At 35.0% G+C, this 23962-nt stretch overlaps 1 protein-coding gene across 2 annotated transcripts in view; it reads left to right on the top strand.

Moving 5' to 3' along the window:
• PSME4 (proteasome activator subunit 4) overlaps window positions 1–23962 on the top strand; it is a 100178-nt gene that overhangs the window by 36618 nt on the left and 39598 nt on the right. For both annotated transcript variants that reach the window (XM_027555278.1, XM_027555280.1), the window contains exons 6-20: window positions 1263–1326; window positions 2293–2367; window positions 3541–3663; window positions 6336–6428; window positions 7151–7416; window positions 9935–10121; window positions 10892–10981; window positions 11699–11763; window positions 12116–12266; window positions 13420–13518; window positions 13743–13812; window positions 14280–14347; window positions 14951–15166; window positions 15619–15776; window positions 17021–17116. In XM_027555278.1, the coding sequence (XP_027411079.1) occupies window positions 1263–1326; window positions 2293–2367; window positions 3541–3663; window positions 6336–6428; window positions 7151–7416; window positions 9935–10121; window positions 10892–10981; window positions 11699–11763; window positions 12116–12266; window positions 13420–13518; window positions 13743–13812; window positions 14280–14347; window positions 14951–15166; window positions 15619–15776; window positions 17021–17116 (1821 nt within the window). The remainder of the gene's footprint in view (window positions 1–1262; window positions 1327–2292; window positions 2368–3540; window positions 3664–6335; window positions 6429–7150; window positions 7417–9934; window positions 10122–10891; window positions 10982–11698; window positions 11764–12115; window positions 12267–13419; window positions 13519–13742; window positions 13813–14279; window positions 14348–14950; window positions 15167–15618; window positions 15777–17020; window positions 17117–23962) is intronic.

Raw genomic sequence — 23962 nt, 5'->3', positions numbered from 1 at the left:
ATATATATATGCGTGTGTGTATGTGTATCGATAGATTCTAGAATATAGTAAGGAATGCATATGTGTATGTATGCACACATGCACATATACATATATATATGTATGTATGTAGGCAAACTAGTACAGTAATAAGTAAAAAAGAAATTACCAACTCAAGCATTATGTTTCTTACACTTGAAATGTGTGTGAAAGCTAAAACAATTAAATATCGGTTTGCAGATAAAGAGAAAATAAGGCATTTATATATCAAGCCACATAAGATGTGGGCTTTCAAAGATATTGGGAAAGGAAGAATGATAACTGCAAAAAGGAATTGAAAATTTCAATAAATAGGCAGTGATGGAAAGGTTACATTGCATAGAGTTTAGGGAAGGGAAAAATATTTTTCTAAACCTCGATTTTAACTCTCATCATGTAGTATAGTTTTTCTTGGGTCTCTCTCTCTCATAACTGCAGGTATATAATAAACCCTAGAATGAAAAATACTTAGGTTGTACTTTTATGAAAAAAGTAACAGGTGTAAAAAAAAACTAGAAGGATAATAGAACATATCAGTATATTATGGGTGGAAGGGCTATTATGCTTGGCCCTCCCACCATCTCTCTTTTCTATGTTTTCTATAGTGAGATGTCACATCTTTTATATCTGTCAAGTCAGAAATTTTGTATCTAGCTATATATTTATGAAATTTTAGTTTTAATTACAAACTTCTAAAAACTTTTAATTTCTTTGACATTTGTGAAAATTTGTTAATATTCAAGTGTGTTTTTGCCCCTGTATTCTCTTCACTTTCTTTACTTTGAGATATTTTTTCCCACTTTAATTTAACTGCTTCTAACACTTTGTGACTCATTTCTTTTATGGAACTATTACTGTAGTGCTAGTTAATGGTGTAATTACTAGTTGGCCTATTAAAGAAAAGAGTAAGGGAGAGTTGCAGGAACAGGTAGTAAAAGGAAAGCCTTAAAGGAGAAGGGCATGGAGAGGAAGGAGAAGCTTAACAGTGTTAGATAGGGACAGACAGTTATTTAGCAATGAAGTAGAAATTTGATGAGATTATTCCTTTTAGCTTAAATAAATTGAAAAGGGAATATTCAGACAAAAGTAATCTTTTGTTCCATTAAGTTTGTAACTTTCAGTGTTATTTTTTCTAGGTGGTATAGTATCAGTAAGAAAAATAGATTAAAAAAAAATACAAAAGATACCTGGCTTTAAACCACTTTCTGTAAATCACTTGCTATTCATAACATTTTTCTTTTCAGACTTTGGTTTGATGAATTAATTGGCCTTTGGGTTTCAGTGCAAAATCTCCCACAGTGGGAGGGGGTGAGTATCCCATTTTTTTCTTATATACATTTTAGTTTGGAAGTAACTATCAGATCATTTGATAAGTAACTTACGTCACTCAGTCTTGTCTGACTCTGCGACCCCATGGACTGCAGCAAGCCAGGCTTCTCTGTCCTATCACCAACTCCTGGAGCTTGCTCAAGCTCATGTCCATTGAGTTGGTGATGCCATCCAACCATCTCATCCTTCCTTGTCCCCTTCTCAGTTCCTTAAAATTGGCTACTAGCGATGTTGTAATCAGTTTTTTAGAATTGTATTTGCTGTATTCTAATGGCACCCCACTCCAGTACTTTTGCCTAGAAAATCCCATGGATGGAGGAGCCTGGTAGGCTGCAGTCCATGGGGTTGCTAGAGTCGGACACAACTGAGCAACTTCACTTTCACTTTTCACTTTCATGCATTGAAGAAGGAAATGGCAACCCACTCCAGTGTTCTTGCCTGGAGAATCCCAGGGACGGGGAATCCTGGTGGGCTGCTGTCTCTGGGGTCGCACAGAGTCGGACACGACTGAAGCGGCTTAGCAGCAAGAGAACTAGACATTTCTTTATTTTGGTTTTATCACCATCTGGAAGTATACGCGTGTACTGTGAAGTAGGTGAAGAGGAAGGCCCTGTTGGACCCCCATTCGTGTGGTGCTGGACACCTGGTGGATGTTTTCTACGTGTATTTGATTAAAAGCTTCTTTACCTGTTTTCTGCACTGTGGATGATGCTTTGTCATCTCCTTTTTTAAAAAATCAGCATTTCAGCTGCATTTGATTTTATATGGGTGATGAGAATCAGGACCTAAATTTGGAGATTTGAAAAGACTGAGATATAAATATTAAATTCAGTTGTGCCAATAACAATTGTTCTGAAAAGAACAAATGGATAAAAGATGTGACTGTGACCCCTAAAAACAACAAATGTATTTACTTAACTGTCTTTCTTTTTTGTTTACTTTCAGCAACTAGTAAATCTCTTTGCTCGATTGGCTACGGATAATATAGGATACATAGACTGGGATCCATATGTACCAAAGGTAAGTAAGAACATTTGAACAAGTACAATAGCACTGACATCATCTTCATATCTTTAAGGAGAAGTGTGTGTGGTTGCTGATTTCTAGCACCACAGAAAAATCAAATGCTTTGATTGTTAGTAAAAACATAAGTAATTTATAAGGATGGGTCATTTCTTTTCAGAAAGTAATTAGATCATATCAAGCTATCATAAGTGTTTGATTTTTTTTTTTGTCTTACCAATGGAGGGCATGAACTCTTTAAGTTTCAGAGTGAGTAATTTATAAAGTACTAAGAATATTATTCAAGGTATCATACACTGGTCCCTTCCAGTGAATTTTTTGTACTATATTGTTAGTTCTTCTAGAGTACTCCCCACTTTTAAAATCACATTGTATACCTTCCTAGAGTAAGTAAAGCTGGACAATGTCTCTAGGGGTGTTGCATCTTGGGTATTGTTTACCATGCAGGGAATCACCTTGGAGCTTCAGGAGGAGCGTGGTCGGGCTGTGGTTGGTTCTGGTGCACACGGGGACTAGAACAGGGCTGGGGAGCAGCGGAAGGCAAATGCTCCGAGTGCCTGTGCTTGTGCTGCCTTCCGCTGTTGCCAGCCAGTAGAAACTAAGATGGAGAAGTAAATTTCTCCCACCTTTAGCCCCCATATTTGACATATTTAATTATGTTTTAAATATAAATCTAATTGTATTAAGATATTACATGACTGATTAAAATGCAGATTCTTAGAGGAAAATCAAGTCTTAAAGTTGAAAGAGGTAGAGAAATCAGCTAGAAAATATTTTTGTGCATCCTTGGCTTGGAATGAAAGCATAGGAAGAATAATTTTGTGTGCATTTAGAGAGGCAGAAAGTAGTCAAAATATTTCACATTGAATTACACTTACCTACTGTTTGCCTTTTTATGCTTAACTATGTGCCACTGGCCTGTTTTGGGGTACCTGAATATGAGTGCTTCGTAACTGCATGCCTGTGACCTCAGAGTGTCATTTTAAAAAGGTATACAGTTATTTATATGAATTCCTAAGGAATAAAGCAGATTACCAAACAATATGTCATAAAAACCAATCAAATGAAAATATATACCGTAACACCAATATACAACACGTAGGTTATTTAATGAACGAATTACTTTCTATTTGTCAATAGTTATCCTTAATTCTTTTTTTCTTTTTAAAGGTATTTACAAGAATTCTGAGAAGCTTGAACCTCCCAGTGGGAAGCAGTCAAGTGTTAGTTCCAAGATTTTTAACAAATGCTTATGATATAGGACATGCTGTAGTATGGATCACTGCCATGATGGTTTGTAGTACATTGTTTGTTTTATATAGTTCCTATAAATTTGGGGTTAACCATACAGAAATTCTGCATAATTGCATAAGTCTAAATTAGTGGCTTAGTTGGTCATTTGATTCTTGGATATTTTCTGATGCAGTAAACTTATGTTTCTCAGACTCAGAATGTAGTCATAATGTACCATTTATAAATCTCCTTAAATAATGGACCTTTAAAGGGTCAGAAGTTCAGAGTTTTGATTATAATGATCTTTTTGTAATGTATAGAACAATCAAATCACTATGTTATGTACGAGAACTAACAGTGTTGTAGGTCAGTTATACTCTAAGTAGGGGGGCAGAGTTTCAAGAGATTCAGAATGTCTGTAACAGTTTTACAGACTGAGAACCAGAGTCGTGGGTAAAAGAGCTTTCCCAAGTCAAATTGGTGAAGGTGAGATTTGAAAGCAGAGTTTAGCATATTCTCAGTATTAATGCATTTATTGTCAGTGTTCACATAAAACATTACACTGAACACAAAGCTTGTTGACAAAATAATTTTAGTGAAGGGAGAGAAACATAAAGGATTATTTTTCTGACATCATTGAAGAGAAGTAAAAATACAATCTACCTTTTTATATCATCTTTCATATAAGAGTATTAGAACAACTTTTATACCATAATTCTCTAAGTTTTCATTCATATTGCCTCACAGTTATCTCCTTTTTGAATTATTCTGCATGTGATACTGGAGAAGGCAATGGCACCCCACTCCAGTACTCTTGCCTGGAAAATCCCATGGATGGAGGAGCCTGGTAGGCTGCAGTCCATGGGGTCGCTAAGAGTCAGACACGACTGAGCGACTTCACTTTCACTTTTCACTTTCATGCATTGGAGAAGGAAATGGCAACCCACTCCAGTGTTCTTGCCTGGAGAATCCCAGGGACGGGGGAGCCTGGTGGGCTGTCATCCCTGGGGTCGCACAGAATCGGACATGACTGAAGCGACTTAGCAGCAGCAGCATGTGATAACTTGATATTGTTCTGTGTTTGCTATTTTCTCCCTGGTTGCACTGCTCAGTTGGCTGTTTTTGTTGAAAAGACAGAATGGTTGTGAGAAGTTCGGCTCTTAAATTATTTAATATTATTTTTGCCTGTGCTGGGTTTTCGTAGCTGTGGGGTCTGCTCTCCAGCTGCAGCGTGCGGGCTTCTCCCTTGGTGGCTTCTCTTGTGGTGGGGCATAGATTTTAGGGCGCATGCGCTTCAGGAGTTGTGGCTCCCGGACTTTAGAGCACAGGCTAAATAGTTGTGGCACACGGGCTTAGTTGCTCCAGATCATATGGGGTCTTCCCAGGTCTGGGATCGAACCTGTATTTTCTGCATTGGCAGGCAGATTCTTTACCACAGAGCCAGCAGAGAAACTCAGAAGTTTAGATAGTAAATTTCATTGTAAGATTAAAAGAAAAGAAACTTTCAAGCTTTTCTTTTTTTGGTTGTTATTTTATTATTAAACAGAGGGGAAATTCCATTTTCTTTCTGATATTCTGTAAGAGCAAAAACATTTGGATACTTATTATCTTTTTTAAGCAGTGAGTTGAAACTTGGACTTTAGGGGCCACAGGATTAGATAGTGATTGGTATCATTTTAGTTACTGTTGCTCACACAATTGTTTGTATTGGCAGCTTCATTTTCTGTTAAATATGAACATTTAATATAATTAAAAGTCAACAATGCTAATTACTGTTAGAAGTTTGAAAATTTTGTTGGTATTTTGCTATGGAATTATGGTCTCAATAGTTTGATCTAAATTGGGAAATGTGAGTGTGGGTTTCATTTCAGCAGAAAGAAATGCTCCTGGTGTAACTGGATAGTCTACTTTAGGTCTGTGCTGATTCTTTTTTTAACTGAAATATAGTTGATGTATAATACTATGTTAGTTTTGAGTATGTGACACAGTGACTTGATATTTGCATACATTATGAATCTGTGCTGTTTCTTGAAAAAGATCATCTTGAAACAGACAGTTTCAAGGCCTTTATTATTATATTTTAGTCCTGTATTCCCAAGGTTGTTCAACTTGGTAAAGTGAATGTTAGCCTTTTTCTCCTTTCCCCCTCCCCCTGCAACCCTAGTTATATTGCTTTTGGTTGGTTGTTTTGTGTGTTTGTTTTGGTAATAGATTAAGAAAAAAAAAATCTTTTTCTTTTGAGTCAAAATATGGTCAAATATAACAAGTTTAATCACTTTAAACATTTAGAAGTACTAATAAATATGTGAATGCATTTGTCTAAATCTATATTTCCTGCAATGAGAAATTCTTCAGTTCTTCAGTCATTTAAGGAATGCTTTTTATGCTTACTGTGGCATACTTGGTTATTTTAAGATGAATACCTTAGCTGCAAAAGTTATTTAACTGCAAACAGTAAAAGATACTGTTAACTCTGAATTGAAAGATATCTTTTCCATTTTATAATTCGATTTCAATAAGTTGCCCTTATTTTTAGTAGACTGTCTTGAATTGACTTGTATGAAATTCATCTGGGAATTGCTTCTGACTTTTATTCAGAGGTAGAACTGGTTTTTGCCAGCAGGATGAATGTGAGCCACGTTAGTGATTTGTGTATAGGCCTGGGCCTGTTCACCCCTTGAATTTTACAGAATTACGTGGGTACTAATGTTGCTGCTCTTTTGTCTGAACAGGGTGGACCAAGTAAGCTAGTGCAAAAGCACTTGGCTGGTTTGTTTAACAGCATCACATCTTTTTACCATCCTTCAAATAATGGCCGCTGGCTGGTGAGTAATGTTCATATTTTACTCTGACGGCTTGGAATTTTATTTTAAGATATAGTCACATGTGACTACTTGCCTATTGTGTACATTTTCTGTCGTTCAACTAAGCTTTTCCTGTGTGAGCATGATTATGTTTACATTAAGGTGCCGTGTTTATAGAACATATAGAAATAAATACTAGTAACTGGTGACAGAATGCCACAAAACAGTGGAATCATCTTTTCGGTTTTATTGTGTGTATGCTTTTTTTTTAAGTTGCTGGGTTATGGCTTTTCAAGTAATGAAAGACTCATGTGATGCTAGAAATTAAAACTGAAATTTGAAAGTGTTTATTATTATCGATGATTAATCGGTAAGAGTATTTTATTCTACCTAGTTAGACCATACAGGTTCTTTGTAATAAGATTATACAAACTGTTAAACAACAAGGTCCTAGTGTAGCACAGGTGACTATATTTAATGTCCTGTGATAAACCGTAAAGGAAAAGAATATGAAAAGGAATATATGTGTATAACTGAGTCACTTGGCTGTACAGCAGAAATTAACAGCATTATAAATCAACTATACTTCAATAAAATTAAAAAAATAAAAAGATAGGTTGTATTTAAAAATTATTATACAAGCTGTTATTTGAAAAATTTTTACTTGGGACAGTAGAGAGGAACTGTGAGTATCTCTGTGAGAACGACAACCTACCTAGGACCTTCTGCTTCTGTGTCCCCAGAACAAGTTAATGAAACTACTTCAGCGGTTGCCAAACAGTGTTGTTAGAAGATTACATCGTGAAAGATACAAGAAACCTTCTTGGTTAACTCCTGTGCCTGATAGCCATAAGCTTACAGATCAAGATGTTACAGACTTTGTACAATGCATTATTCAGCCTGTCCTCTTGGCTATGTTTAGCAAAACTGGTAGTTTAGAAGCAGCCCAGGCTCTGCAGAACCTTGCACTCATGAGACCGGAGTTAGTAATACCCCCTGTACTTGAAAGGTAAGTGTAGATTCACATGTTTCCTTGAAGCCTCAGCTGTGTTCACTGTTACTCTGGTTATCTGTCTCTTCTACTCTTCAGCTTGGCTTTCTTTTCTTTTCTGTGGCTTGTTTTGCTATCTTGGTACTTATTCCTGTTTCTAGAGAGGAAACAAGATATTTTAACCTAATGATTGGTAACTTGATAAAGATTTATTGACGAGAAAAAATTGACATGAAATGAATATTTTGACTTATGTAAAATATTTTGACTTATGTGCTCATTTTAGTTATTGAAGTTTTTGCTCATAAATAAACCTCTGGCTGTTTTGTTTCACAAAATGTGAGTGTCACTAAATATTGAGAACATGGCAGTGACAATAATTCTGGATGTCTGCTTCTTAGGGTCAGTGATAGAGAAGAAAATTTGTTTAGCTTTATTATTTTCATGTATTGTATGTATAACTTTGTGTGAATCATTTCTACTTTGTCAATTTCATTGTATTCATTTTGTTTTGTATGTTGGAATAGTAACAAAAATAGTTCTCCATTTGCCTCATGGCTGACATAATACAAGCTTGGTGTGCTTCACAGGAGAGAGCCACTCTCAGTGGTCTTGAGTGTTCATGAGCAGATTGCTTAAGCTTTCTTTTATTCATTCTTTGCTGCCTGAACTTCAGGTTTAGGATTCTTCTCTAAATGGCTTTGTTAAAAGCAGAAGAATGTTAGATTTTGGAGCCCAGAGGAATCTAATGGCTTGAGTTTCCTAAGACTCAGATTTGTCCAAGGTCCTTACTGGCAGCATGCAGATGACAGCCTGTTTTCTGACTCACTGTTGAGAAAGGAAAATTGGTGACGTTTACTTGGCGAAGGGTATCCTACCAAAATGAGGCTCCATTATTTGTAATTGGAGTTGCTTGTGCTGTCTTGCCCTGTCTTCTTTGCCATAAATACTTAAGTTGGGCGTCACTATTCCAACCTCCTCTGTCTTTTTGTGTACATGTCTTAGGGCATTGAAACTTCGAGTGTGTCCAACTTAATTAGGAAATGGGATGAGAAAGTTAGGCAGTTTCTGCTCTATCTTCAGCCTTCACTCTTCATTGCCGCTTGGTCTCCACGTGGCAGCAGGAGCTCTTGGTCAGTGGCGAGTCCCCTGATTTTCTTTGGAGAGGAGAGACTTGCCTCAAGGGACGACTTCAGTTGTTTGCAGATTTAAAATTTTGAACTCTGAGGTGGTGTTTTGGTATTCCTTTGCTTTCCCTTTGTTTTGCCTTATTTCATTGTTTTTCCAGGTGGTGAATTATGACTGGTGAGATAAATTTTTAGTTGAAGGAACAAAGCTTATAAATACAAATACGATTATCTGTCACGTTTTTCTTTAGTAGTTAATTTTTGGACAAATTTAATCTCAACCAAGATGCTAAATTGACAAAATTGACAATGCAATGATACTTTTTGAGACTTAGTTTTAATTTTGTCCTGTTTAGAAGTGGCTTGGCTAGCATTTTTTGTAGATTTTTTTTTTTCTCTTTTAGAAAAACAGAAACCTTTTTTTTTTTTTTTTTAACCACACCACATGCTTTGTGGGATCTTAGTTTCCTGACCAAAGATTGAATCTGGGCCACCAAGGCAATGAAAGCATCGAGTCCTAACCACTGGACTGCTAGGGAATCTCCAAGTTAAAGTCTTTTAAAAAGTAAAAAATTTTAGACACTTGATTTTATATCTCCTGAAGACATCTCTGCTAAAGCATTTTTGGCTTGTTTTATTCATCTTTTAAAATAAACATAGGTTTGGTTATATTTTTTAATTCTAGTTAGAAATCCTCCTTTTTTCCTACTTTATTTAGAAATTTCCTTATTATTTATTTACCTTTTCTATTAAGAAGAACTTAAACTGAGTGCATTTCGGACTTTTTTCCCTTGTAGGAGAGAGTCTCAAAAGTGAAATCACTGAACCATAGAGTGAGTGTTCTTAGTTCTTAAATACTGACTTAGTGATCAAAGATTGCATCTGTCTTAGTCCCCCTGTTTTATTCACTCTACTGTTAAGAATATTCTCTTCTGTTTTTGAGAAGTTATTTCCAACTTTAGAACACAATCCTTTTTTAAAGTATAAAATAGGAAACACTTGAACATTTTAGTAAGATTGTTTTTTCCTTTAAAAGGGAAGAGTGGAATAGTTGTGTGTTATTGCTGATTTCTAATAATCACTGATGATTAGATTAGATGCAGTCCTGTTGGAATGTGGGAACGGGTTAAGATGCTGAAAGAATACAGAAATCTACCAGCTAATATTATTTATACTGTGGAATCGGCATGAGGAACTGTGGTGAGATGTCAGGGAATTAGGGAAACATGTACCTTTCCTTTATTTCTGTGATTCTGTTAACCTTGAAAGCAAATGTTCACTCAGAATACTCTGCTAGCGGACAAACCTTTAATCCAAGATGCAGTTTATGAATTTAGTAAAATTGTTCAATGTGTTACATATGTTTATCTGTCATGGAAAATGTTTTTAATTCTGTTTTCAAACCGCAGAACATATCCTGCACTAGAGACTTTAACAGAACCCCACCAGCTCACAGCCACTCTAAGTTGTGTCATTGGAGTAGCCCGCAGTCTGGTGTCCGGGGGCAGGTGGTTTCCTGAAGGCCCAACACACATGCTACCTCTGCTGATGAGAGCGCTGCCGGGGGTGGACCCGAATGACTTCAGTAAATGCATGGTGAGCATGTTTGTGATTCTGTTTGCTGTGTAAGTGTTAATTGTGTAAGTGGATATCCTGTTACTTTTTCTTCAGATATTCTTTAGAACACAGTAAAGTGTAAAATTTCTCAATGGTAGCAGAATTATACCTGTAGATGCCCAAGCTTATATCCATGAACACTTAGTTGACCTATATCAGGTCTTCCTTAGGTTAGGTCATTTCCCGTAACTTAAATGCATTTATGATCATACAGTGTTTTAAACTTATTATAGATTTCCTCTTCTGTGTAAGCAGGTCCATTAAAAATGATAGCATATGATTATTTGTACTTCTCTTTGCACTGGTCACAAGGAGCATGATAAAAATTACTGGGTGTGAACTGCTAGATTCCCTTAATGTACAAACCTGACTTACATATTGTTCATCTTCCCTCTTCCCTGGTCTCCAGCTTCTCCATTAGCATTTTCTATCTGCACTTAGTTAATATTACATTTTTGGTGGGAAGCCAAGTAACTTCTTAGTGACCAAAGGTTAGAGAACTTTGTGCTTAAATCTAATAAATAACTGTATGAAAATAAATTTAGTACAACTTCATTACTCAGTTAACAGCTAGTTAATTGTGAGGAACCTTAAAATGTTCAGTTCTAAGCAAAAAGCTTTCAGAAAAATTGTTGTGGTATTTCCCTCAGAATAATTTCTTTGGCACTTGATAGTAGCTTATGGTATATGTGTACTTTGGAATTAGAACTCTGTGTAATTAATGTTTGCTCTTTTGCGTCTTTCCATAGATCACATTCCAGTTTATAGCAACATTTTCCACCCTGGTGCCTTTAGTAGATTGTTCATCTGTACTGCAGGAAAGGAATGACCTCACAGAAGTAAGGATGCTTTCTGCTTGTAAAAAGATTGGTCAGCTGAGTTCTAATTCCTACTGTATATGAATAGTAATACTTGAAAGTTTAAAAGCAGCTTTGCAGAGGTGCTGACAAATTAAAATTACTGTTTTGTGACTAGAATGATATGAATGGAGGGCCAGGTCATCACTGGTAGGATAGTCTGCAGAGCACCCACCAAAGAGGGTGGGTGAAAATAGGCTATTCCAGTAAACAACTGAAATGAAACGGTGTATTTCAACTTTTTGTCTTGTTAAGCAAAAGGTGATGGCATTTTGTTTTTCCATTTTATGTTAGGAATAAATCTGTTGAGGAAATTAGCATCATTACTGTCTGGTTTTTTCAGAACTATTTTCTTTGTGACATGTATGTTATTACCTTACTTTTGGCATTTAGATGGTTAGCTAGTGAGATAATCCTTTATACATGCACAAGCAGTTTGAAAACCGTTACTGATTTTTAAAATATGGCTGCCTGAACTTCTGTTTTTGGCCCTTACAAAATATGTTAATTACTACTTATTTTGGTTCCTGGGAAGTAGATGAGTTATTCTAAGTTGATAGGGGAATTTGGTGCTGTTTCTCACAGTGCTCAGTGTAATAATGTAGTATTAGACATATTTTGTAGACTATAGTTGAGTTTTATTCTGGGGGAAAAAATGAAAGCCTATTTGAAAATTTTCTGCACATTGACATATTACAGGTAGAGCGAGAACTTTGTTCTGCCACAGCTGAATTTGAGGATTTCGTCTTACAGTTTATGGACAGGTAAGCAAGTACCTCAGATCTATTTAATATCTGATATTATCTTTTAAATATCTGATATTATCTTTTAAATCTTTTAAATAGATCTATTTAATATCTGATAGATATTAAAAAATAACAATGTCCTGTCTCAGCAGACTTTAGCCTTGCTCTGCATTGCAACCTGTACTTAATTACTATGCAAGGGTGGTGCTTCTTCTGAGGTAACAAAGGGACAATTGATTTGTGAGCCATGTACAAATGAAATACCTATCATTTGCATTATCTTGACAATAGAGATTCATCTAATCAAATCAACCAAAAAAGTTAAGCCAGTTTTTAGTTGCTAAAATTTTATTTTCTTTGGGTTATTTAGATGCTTTGGACTCATAGAAAGTAGCACGTTGGAGCAAACAAGAGAAGAGACAGAGACTGAGAAAATGACTCACTTGGAGAGTTTGGTCGAATTAGGTCTGTCTTCTACGTTTAGTACAATCCTCACACAATGTTCCAAAGAAATATTTATGGTAAGAGTGAATTGCTGCAGAGAGCTAAATTCCAACTTGTATTTTTATTTGATGTTTTAAAAATTGAACTTCAGGTTACTTGTGTGCATATCACACCAGCTTCTCCTTCCTTTCCATCTGAAAATTTGAAAAAGATGAGGAATTCCTGGCAGTTGGATAGTTACGACTCCATGCTTCCACTGCATGGAGCATGCGTTCAGTCCCCAGTGGGCAACTAAGATCCCACATGCTGTGTGGTATGGCCGAAATAATAACAATAAATATATGTTAAAAAAGGCATCTTCAAACAGAAACATAAAATTATGTATCCATCAGTTGATGAAAATGTAATGAGAGGCTTATGGGAACTTAATCCTGTGTTTCCACTAAGAACTTTGGTTCAGTATTTGCTAATTCAGTGCCCACAGCAATTTTGTAGAGCATAACTACTACACATAACAAGAGTTGACTGTGAAGAAACTTTATATATTTTTATTCCTTTTACTTTGTTTCCATTTCTGTTTGTTCTTTCTCCATCTGAGATTATCATTATACAGTGTTTGTCCTTGTTAAAAGCTAAACTGCCTTACAGCTGCATGAGATGTTTACTAAGATTATGTTAGTATAAAGAAGTTAACATAAATAATCTCTTATTTAACCAGAGTCTTCTGAAAGGAGTTGTTTATAATTTTCAGCCTTGTCAATCCATGTCTAGAGCTAATTCCTTCATTCAGTAATTAAAATTATCTAATTGTAAAATTAAGTAGAATGCTTCACATCATTTAGAGGAGAGAGAAATACTTACAGTTTGTAGTTGTCAGAATAACAAACTAAATATTAGATACTCCTCAATATTCCCTCTGTTTTAAATTGATCAGCAAGATAATTAAATTGCATTTGCTTCCAGCAGCTTTAGTTTTGTGTTCAGCATTTCTATAGCAAATAAAATCTTGTGCCTCAAGTGTTTTGGTCACATTAGGGTCTTGTACAAAGGCTGTTCTATAGACCTGAATGTAATATTATTAAATCTTTATATATTCAGGTGGTTAAATTTTTCCTACTTGATTATTTTTTAGTATAGTCTGAGTAACATTTTCTTTCATGTTTAAAAAGATGTTTCATTTTTTAAAAAATGCTAGTTAGACATTTTCATTTTTACATTATCTTTTAATAGGTGGCCCTTCAGAAGGTTTTTAATTTTTCTATTTCACATATATTTGAAACAAGAGTCGCAGGACGCATGGTGGCAGACATGTGCCGTGCTGCAGTCAAGGTGAGTTGGGGTTTTTGGACCGATGAAGTAATGAATCAGTAGCCAGCAGTTTTATGTGGTTAATTATTTTAGACATGCTTGTCATTCTTAAAATACACATATTTCTTTCATACCTGCTTACAGCCCTTATTTGTCTCTGAAAATAGTGCTGGTGTGTACTTGTGACTGTTAAATATTTGTGCCTCTCAAAAAAAACTGACTTATACAAACAAATATGTTTTCAGTGCTGCCCAGAGGAATCTTTGAAGCTATTTGTTCCCCACTGCTGCGGTGTTATAACTCAGCTTACAATGAGTAAGTCTTAAGGTTATTATCTATATTTATGATTTTGGAACTTTTTCTTGGTGTCTACAACTCTACTGATGAAAACAGATTCTCTAAGCTGTGCGGTGTTTTAATTTTGCAGTTTGGGGTGAAATTGCTTAAAACAAGGTTATCATCCAGATTGACAGGTAGCTTAGAAATTTTACCCTATTAAATTAATGTTTTCATACATACAAGAACCATTCAGAGGTAGCCATAAAAATAAAAGGTATTTTGTGAGACGTGAAGGGGCAGGAGTCCTGGTTGGTGTGTTTATCTTTTGAAAATTGAGTTTCCACCTCCGCTGGAGCAGGCCCAGCTTAACAACGAAAGAATGAAAAGCTTCCTAAAACAGACTTTTCTCAGCTATTAGAAGTATTAAATATAAATATTTTTAAATGATGGATTTCATTGGATGTTGTTTTTTTTCCCCACTGATACTATTTTGCTGTTTTTAGATGATGATGTGTTAAATGAAGAAGAGCTAGATAAGGAGTTACTATGGAATCTTCAACTTTTGTCTGAGGTATTGTAAATCTGTGGAATAAGAAAATATTTCTGTGAAAATGTTGAGTTGCTCTGAGGATGTATCCTCTGTTTTTGAAAAATTGACTTTCAAACATGTAAAGTTAGAAAGACTTGAATCTGACTACAAAAAGCAGATAATCCCATTTTCTTGTTTTGAAAGGAGTATGATAATGGTTGACTACTTCATGCCTAATGTTTTTTACTCTAATGTGGATAACTCATTAATTGAAAAGTTTATCAGATTTAGCATCTTCCCCTTCCCCATATTTTAAATTTGGCCATCAATCAAACTTCAGTTTCCTGTACAATTTAGTTCAGGAACCAAAGAACAGAGAAATCCAATTAAGTTTTGTCTCTTCAGGGGGTACACTCTTGAAAAGGATGTTACTATGGCACTTAAGAGCCTAAACACAGAAAATGTGTTTTTGATGTTAAGAAAGATTCATTGTTAGAATATAATTAAAATGACAATCTTAAAATTAATTAAATCCATTTTAAGAAACATTGTCACTATTTTAGACAACTTTAGTAGCCAAACATAGACTTTAAATATTGATTCCTGATCTTCTAAACAGAGTATCTTCAAATGTTTTCTTCCTAGATTACTCGAGTGGATGGGAAGAAGTTGCTTCTTTATAGGGAGCAGCTTGTAAAGATTCTCCAAAGAACCCTACATTTAACCTGTAAGCAGGGTTACACTCTGTCTTGTAACCTTTTGCATCACCTTCTTCGTTCTACTACACTTATCTACCCTACCGAGTACTGCAGTGTGCCAGGCGGCTTTGACAAGCCTCCTTCTGAATACTTTCCTATCAAGGCAAGCATTTTCAATAATCTAGGATTCCAGAATATATTGGGTTATTTTTCTAAGGGATTCAAAGTGTGGGTTTTTCCCCTGTTGTGTACAAATGTGTTGCTTTTTAAAAAAAAAAATTCTTTATTTTTAACATAGATTACTAAAACTATAATTAAAATGTTTTAAACTTGAAAAGTGAGATGTAACTTGAGGGCAGAGTGCAATAATAGCCTCACAGAAACTTACTGTGACTGTTTCAGTAAACTCACATTTGAGTGGCTCTTCAGGGAGGCCTTTTTTAGGAATGATAATGAAGGAATCATGTGATGTCTAATGTTTTTTTGGTGTGCATTTGTTGCCTTAGGTTTGGTTTGCTTATACATTTTCTTTTAAGCCTTTGAAATTATGTGTGTGTGTTTCCCCCCTCCCCCCACCTCAGCTTCTCAAATTGCTGGTTAAATGCTGTCTTGTAGGACTGGGGTAAACCAGGGGACTTGTGGAATTTGGGAATCCAGTGGCATGTTCCTTCTTCTGAAGAGGTGGCTTTCGCCTTCTATCTGTTGGACTCTTTCCTTCAGCCTGAGCTCATCAAACTCCAGCGTTGTGGGGATGGAGAACTCGAAATGTCTAGGTTAGTTTTCCTTTATAATCAGTTAGTGGTGTATAGTTGTGGACTAAAACATTCTTTTCACACTTCTCCCTCTCTCTGTGGCATATCAGATGTATTCATTTTCAAGGTGTGTTTTGGATGCCTCCCATAAATGTGATTAGAAAATCATTTAAGATGGTTTATAGTTTAGCAACAGAAAGTTTCTCATAATTAAAGATCTGAAATAGGAAAGCTCGGAGTTTTTTCTAGTTTGCTTTTAGTGCCTTCTGCTTAGCATTTTCACTTGTGCATATTTTGGGAAGTGTGTATGAATATGCCTGCTTTGTAAGGAAATGCCTGTTTTTCTAGATTCACTGTAGCTTTTACTGGCTCATTTCTTTTTAGACATTCATATTTTGGTATTACTATTACCTAGAGAAATATCCCTGCGATTTTTTTTTTTTTTTTTCTGTCCCAAAGAGCTTTAACAACAAACAGTTATTTGAGACTGCTTTATATATAGTAAGAAAATTAGTATGTATCAAATAACAAGAGATTTTTAATAAGCAAATCCACTAGGAATGGGCTTGGAAGAGGAAGAAGTATAGTTGACTTATGTCAGCTGTGTGTTACTCTGAACTGCTTTTTGGAGTAAATGTTTACCTAGTCTGTTTTAAAATTTTGGCCTTGCTGTATGGCTTGTGGGATCTTAGTTCCCTGACCAGGAATTGAACCTGGGCCCTCAGCAGTGAAAGTGCTGTGTCCTAACCTGGACCGCCAGAGCAGTCCCTGTCTTAAGTCACTTCAGTCGTGTCTAACTCTGTGCAACCCCATGGACTGTAGCCCTCCAGGCTTCTCTGTCCGTGGGGATTCTTCAGGCAGGAATACTGGAGTGGCTTGCCATGCCCTATTTCATCCATTTTAAAAGATAGACTGTAGTAGGGAATCTTCTATAATAGTTTTCCCTTTTGTTAATGGTTGTGATCTTTGGATAAACAGGGAATTAGATTCAGAATTGCTTCACAAAGGGCAAGCAGTTGTTGTTACTTGTGATTATTTAGATTATTTAAATGTAAGTAGGTCTGATATTATCAGTAAATATCTGTTTAATTATCTTGTACTATTAAGTGGGTAAACTGAAAATGTTCATCATTTTTATGGCTTAATTTTGTATATTCCCACTTGATAAAAAAGTTCTTGTACTTCACCTTAGACTCTGCAAGGCTTTTTGTTAAATAGAGATTTGGAGTCTTCTCAAATATGAAAATGGTTTTTATTTCTTCTAGAGATGATGTTCTGCAGAGTCTGACTATAGTCCACAACTGTTTAATTGGCTCAGGAAACCTCCTACCTCCATTGAAAGGAGAGCCGGTTACTAACTTGTAAGTAAAGATAACTATTTTATATATTTTGCTATTTTGCCATTTGGCATATATTTTAAGACTTAGTCACATAATGAGTCACTGGTTCTGTTATTGGTTTGTTTCTGTATAACTTTAACCTTTTTGTCAATGTTAGGCTAAAAATAACTGAGCACAGTTTAGGTCTATAAACTTTAGGGCTTTATTCAGGTTTTGCATATGGTACTAGGATCAAATAACTTCTAGTGATAATCAGTTATAAAATATCAACTTACAGCTATTAAGTCTGTTAGGTTACTGAGTTAATTGAGATAAATTCTTTTTTAAAAGAAAGAAAAGCACTTTTTTTTTGTCTACCACTGGTAAGGATTTTGTAGCAAAAAACCTGGGATAGTTTATTTTTAATAACAATTTGTTCTCTGTTTTTCATGGATGTTGAACCTTTGAGACCCACCAAGTTGCTTTTATTAATTTAAGTGCTTTTCAGAGTATTATTTTGAATGAATGCCTTGATTTAGCCCATTGTCAGTACTACCATTTAAGTTGAAAAAATTAAAATGAAATCAGCAATATCCAACTTGTAGGTCACTTACCAAGTATGTAGATGCTAGTCTCAGCATCCCATCTTAGATCATTTTCTCTGAACTCCAATATCTTATTGCTGAGAAAGTTACTGAAAATCACACAAAAATAAGGAAGGAACCCTTGCCTTCTGAGAAGAACACAAGGGGAGAATCATTTGTTGATTTTGCAACAAGAATCTTAAGCTTCAAGGAGGGGTTTTAAAATGGCTTGCTTGTCTTTCTGTTTCCTACATAATTAGTCATTTGGAGTCATACTTTATTCATAATTCCCACTTATTTCACTTATCTAAAAACTGTTTCTAGGTACTGAACTTTTTAAATTACTCATTAGATTTAAGAGGGAGAAGGAGGGTCATTTCAGGTAAGGAAATCAATTTTAAGTTTGTCTAGAAATTTACTGAATTCTTTTAAAGAACTTTTGTTTTTTATCAAGCTTTATAGTTTGATATAAGAGCAACTTTACCAAAATTCACTTTTTCAAGAGATTCTAAACACTGTTTTAAAGTGAGAGACCTACAGAAATGGTTTTGATTTTCCTGATGCTCTTTAACAATATATAATATAGTGAGAACATAACTTAAGGCTAAGGCGTACCAAAAAGCTGCTTCACACGTCAATTGATTATATCAGTAAACTTAGTTCTGCTTAAACATGTGGAGAAGGGTGGTCCTTTAATTCAATAGTTTGTCAAAGAACAAAGGCATGTACCTTTTGTGTATGTAATTAGAGGACTCTTTAGTATTGAATGATGATTAGGATACATTTCTGAAGGGTCAGCTCAAGAGGCTTCGAGGTTTCGGTTGAAGTCCATATCAGCATAGAGCCAAGTGCTCTATGTTAGTAAAAGGAAGCAAAGTCTTTATCCTCTCTTGACTAATGTGCATCAGGACAAAAGTTCCATATATTTGGTTATTACAAAGCTAGTTAGATTTGTATATAATGAAATGCATTTTCAATAAGGAAAACAGTGCCTAATTATAAAAAGTGTATTAAGACCCCCTTTACTGTACATTATAAGCTATAAAATTGACACGAGTATCCCTTTATAGGTTTTTTTCCAGGAAAGATAATTTAGACTTAAAAGTGTGGTGTTTAGGGACTTCCCAGATGATCCAGGGGTTAAGAATCTGCCTTCCAATTAAGGGGACATGGGATCCATCCTTGGCTGGGGAACCGAGATCACGCTTGCCACGGGGCTGCAGAACCCATGTTTCTTACCTAGAGAGCCTTCACGCCGCACCCAAGAGCTCTTGTGCCATAACTAAGACCCAACACAACCATGAATAAATAAATAAATATTTGTTCAACATGTTGTATTTTAGAATTTTCACTTAGAGTAAAAATTTAACGTAATAAAATATAATGAAGTAATACAAAATTACGTTAATATAAATATGTTTATATATATTTTAATGTTTTGATTTTAAATATAAAATGTTTTCTTGTATATTTAATAGCACATAGTAATGAAATAAAATATAAAACAAGGAAAACTTCAGTCATTTTAATCCTTGAACGATACACATATTTAGGGTTCTTTGTAGTTACATACCCTACTCAGGGTCATGATTATACAAAGGACAGTCAGAGATGAATGAGCATTTCTTTGCCTTTGAATTGTAAGAAAAGAGAGTTTGTAAAGTCTTCCCTGGGCTTGAATTAGTTTGTAACAGAATTCTTTTTTTTTTTAAACCAACTTCTAACTGGGATCACCTTCGTCTGAAATTTTAATTTATTTTGGCAATGTGTGAGTTTTTACATTGACTTTATATAACATTTCACCTTTTTTTTGCAGATAGTAAGATAGTTTTCACCAAAGTATAATAAAACAAAGTTGGCCTTTTAAATTTCTAAAACGCTTATCGTAGTACAGTCAATAATTATTAAAATCTCTTCAGTGTAAATTGATTTGAAAGAGCTAAACAAATAGTGTCAGTTGATGGTGCATTGTTGTGATGGTAAATCATACTGCCTAGTGTGAAGGAAGAAGATCTGCAGCATAATTCTTGGAGATGATCAGTAGCAGGTCAGTTGGAAACTAGGAGATGAAAAGAACTCTCTATTTTGGACATGAGTTACTCCAAAGGAGATAGAATAAAATGTACCTAGTTGGGGAGAAAAGGAAACACGTAACGGTGACCAGTGCTTTAGTGTAATGCCTGAGATGTCTGAGGAAGTCACTCCTGTTAATGTCAAGAGTGACTGTGGTAATTGGCTGTGCTATTGTAGGACATAATGCATTTTCTGAAATACCAGACCAATTTTTGGAAGCACCTAGCACCTTAGTTCTTTTTTAAAAAAAATTAACCTTACATTTTTTTTTTTTTTTACATAAATCTCAGGTAAAATATTCTAGCTGCTTTAATTATTTTTTGTCAGATCACTTATTATTAAGTTTGTCTTGCACATGTATTAGTAGTATTAGTCTGCTGGCAAATAAAAAACCATGAGTTCAGTTCTGAATTTTCCTGTAAGGAACTCTTAGTTCCTGATAAAGTATATGGGATGGTCTCAAAACCCCATTGTTGAGGGAAATAGCTACCACATGTGAAAAACAATTTTCTGTGCTGTGTAATTATAGAGACTGAAAAAAAAAAAAATGAAAAGCTTAGATGAGATGAGTTGATTGTCCTAAGTATTAATTACATACCTAATGGTATCTCCATTGTACTTTTTGGCCTTTTGCATTATAAGGTTACTAAGTATCTTGTACATACTATAAATTTTACTGTTTCAAAGGATGGATGAAATAAGGGCCTTTGAGGGTAATTAAGAGTAAATTATTTTAGTTCAGTGTGAAATTTTAACAGTTTTGTCAGATACCAAGGTTACTGAATTAATCTTAAAATGTGACCTCTCTATTTTGCTCTTGGAACCTTTAGTTAATGATGTCATAGAAATACCTGTGATATAATTTATACTCATAGTTCTGCCTTTAAAGGTGTGGAAATTGGATTATGTCTTTTCAGGGTCATATAGGAATTTTGGACACTTGCCTTTAATCCTCAAATCGTCATTAATTTCTCCTTTTGCAGTCCATTCTTTTAGACTCTTTTAGGTCTAACCAGCTATCGCAGGACGCAAAAAACTAACATCTGTAAAAACAGGGTTACTCAAGGTAGAGGAGTCATCATTTTTCATCTCAAATATTTCTTCTTTACTTTGTGCCCCCTTTTCTCTGATAGATCTGTTAAGTCATTCTTAGTTAAATCATTCTTAGGATCTCAGCTTTTACTAACTTTTTACTGGAAAGAAAAAAATTCATACTTAAGGTCTAAGAGTTGAGACCATTTCATGAATATGTGAAAGGATGTGTTGTTATGCGCTGAGGGGCAGGGCTAGCTAACCTCTCTTGGCACCTCCAGGAAACTACCCAGCTCTGCTGGGGGAGCTGCACACAGAAAAGGAAACAGTTACTACTCCACGGTGAGTAACCCTGTTTTCTCCTTATTTCACCTTCTGACTGTTTTCATTGATTTTTAAAAATTTGTGTGTCAGACATGGAAGTAGTTCTTAGGCTCCGAGTTCATTTTAAACCTAGCGGTATGTAAGGTTCTCTTTACTTGGCAAACCGTTTCACATGGTAGAGCAAGAGCCAGCCTTTCATTTGTGTTTATAGCTATTGCCGGTGCCCAGGATTGAACAGGATAACAGAACACAGAAATAGGTCAGTTGTCTGTTGTGAAACACTTGTTACCTTGAGGGGAAAAAAAGATCTGTTAGGGGCTTGGCTTTTATACCTTTTATGTTTGTTTTCATTTGGGAGGGGAGGGATTTGGGGAAGGGTAAGCTGTTCTTCCACTTACAGACAGGAAGAATTATTGTTTGCAGTTCTGTGACAGTTCAGCTAGCTTCCATTTGCGTATTTGGTTTGTATTGTATATTTTGTTTTTATGTTATTGGTCATTTCTTCCTTTTTCATCATCCTTTCTTTCCCACCAGTGATTATTTTGATAGTTCTACTCTAATCAGATCTAAAGATTGTCATCCTGTGGTACAAATAACATCGTTGTAGAGAACTTTGTTTTTTAAGTGGTGCAAATGTTAAACACATTTTGTTACAAATTAGGTGGCTTGGTGGTACTGTGTAGTTGCTGTGAACCTGATTTAACTTGATTATTATTGTATAGTTACTATTATTTATAATACGCTGTGTTGAGTTTGTCAGAATTTTATATTACTGTTTGTAAAAATGAACCAATGAATGAGTAGAATGAATTTCACTTGAGGTGGAGGAGTCATGGTATTTGATTTAAATTATATGTATTGTTACTACAGTATTTAGTCAGAATGCAGATCTATAATTGTTGATGGCACTTTAAATCTACTTGGCAAAGATTATGTACATAACTAAAAGTTACAAGAGCAGTTTTAAGTATGGGAGAGTACAGCCCAGCACACATAGACTTAAAATGTAGTAGCCACAAAGAGATACGAGTCTTATGAGTAATGGAGAGAGATTTCTTTTAGAAAATTCTTCTTTTAAAGAAAGATCAGAAGAAATATTTAATATAAATATTTGTACTGAGAAACATTCAGTGTCAAAGTTGTCAGTACAGTTTAATTAATTTGTTAAATAAGAGATCAATTAAAGCTGAATCTTAGATAAATAAGCATAAAAGAAACTTGAGATGGATAAAAACAGATGAAGCTGAAATATATGTCTAAACAGATGCCTTCTATGCACTTGAGATATGTAAGATGTGTTTTAATTCAGGTTTTAAAAGTAAAAGCTGAAGCCATTTTAATTTAAATAAACTACTTAAATATTTTAAAATCCCATACAGGTTGATATGTTTCTAAATAATTGTTTAATAAGTGATAGTATTTTCAATTTTCTGATAGGGAAACAGTTCAGAGTGACACATGGATTTTTACAATTAGCATTGGGACCCTTAGATGAGACTTGTTTTTAAATATGGTTACAGTATAATTCGGAGAAGGCAATGGCAACCCACTCCAGTACTCTTGCCTTGAAAATCCTATGGACAGAGGAGCCTGGTAGGTTGTAGTCCAGGGGGTTGCGAAGAGTCGGACACGACTGAGCTACTTCACTTTCACTATGCACGTTCATGCATTGGAGAAGAAAATAGCAACCCACTCCAGTGTTCTTGACTGGAGAATCCCAGGGACGGGAGAGCCTGGTGGACTGCCGTCTATGGGGTCGCACAGAGTCGGACACGACTGAAGCGACTTAGCAGCAGCAGCAGCAGCAGTCTAATTGGCAGTAGTAGAATCAGAAAGGCATATTAAAAAAATATTTCAGATTCCTAACTGATAGCCTTTTGTTTGGTTGTGTGTTTGATACAGTACAAAAATTTTCAGGATAGTTTATTATAGAGATTGCTTTTTAAAAACTCATTTGTTAAGAGTAGTTTTGTACAATAATTAGAATGCATGCTTGGTTCAATATTATGTGGTACTAGGCATGGGGTGGGCAAGGTACAGTTGTATTACGTTTATTAGCAGCAAGGAGGAGACCTGTGTTCTCCTGTGATAGCTTGTGACAAGTACTTCCCTTGCTCTGTGGGGTTGGGGATTAACAGTTTTATGCCTAATGCTTGTTATTCTTTGAGCACAGCCTTTTCTCTTTCTTGGTGAAATCTAATTTCAGTAAAGATATTGAACTCCCCTTGAAGTTCACTGTGAAAGAATCTGATCTTATTTTTTACTGACTAGACTCTATGCATATATATTTTTCAATCATACACATTTTTACAGAATGTTCAAGTTTGCACGCTGTTGCCAAAAGCTGAAACTTTATGGAGTGAAAACAAGATTTTAAGAAGAATTTGAATTTGAACTTGAAATTCTCTGAAAAGCAAATTAACATTTTATATTAAGAAATATTACCATTCTTTGTTTATATTCTGTAGATTTAGTTTTGAAACTTGAGACAGTACTATTGCCGTCCTAGGCACTACATCATAGCAAGGAACATAGTTAAATAATTGGGTTTTAGTAATCTTAATGTTATTTACCCATTTAGATAAATCCCAGAATCCATAGCAACCAATTATTAGGATAGAGATAACTTAGCTCAACTTAAAAAAAAAAAATACAGTATCGGCGGGGGGTGTTGATTTAAAAATAGTGTTTTTCTTCTTTACAAGTAGTAGTTCATGAATTACAAGCAATAATTATAAAACCTCTATTTATTACTAATTAGGCCTATATAGGATATGCTTATCTCATATTTCCTTGGCAATTTGCTCCTTTCTTCCTTTTCCTAGAAAGTATTAAAATCTTTGTTTATAAAAAGTTATTGAATTGAATCATATTT

Source organism: Bos indicus x Bos taurus, chromosome 11 (genome assembly GCF_003369695.1).
Source record: "Bos indicus x Bos taurus breed Angus x Brahman F1 hybrid chromosome 11, Bos_hybrid_MaternalHap_v2.0, whole genome shotgun sequence".
NCBI lineage: Eukaryota > Metazoa > Chordata > Mammalia > Artiodactyla > Bovidae > Bos > Bos indicus x Bos taurus.
This window is presented reverse-complemented; position numbering and strand designations above follow the sequence as displayed.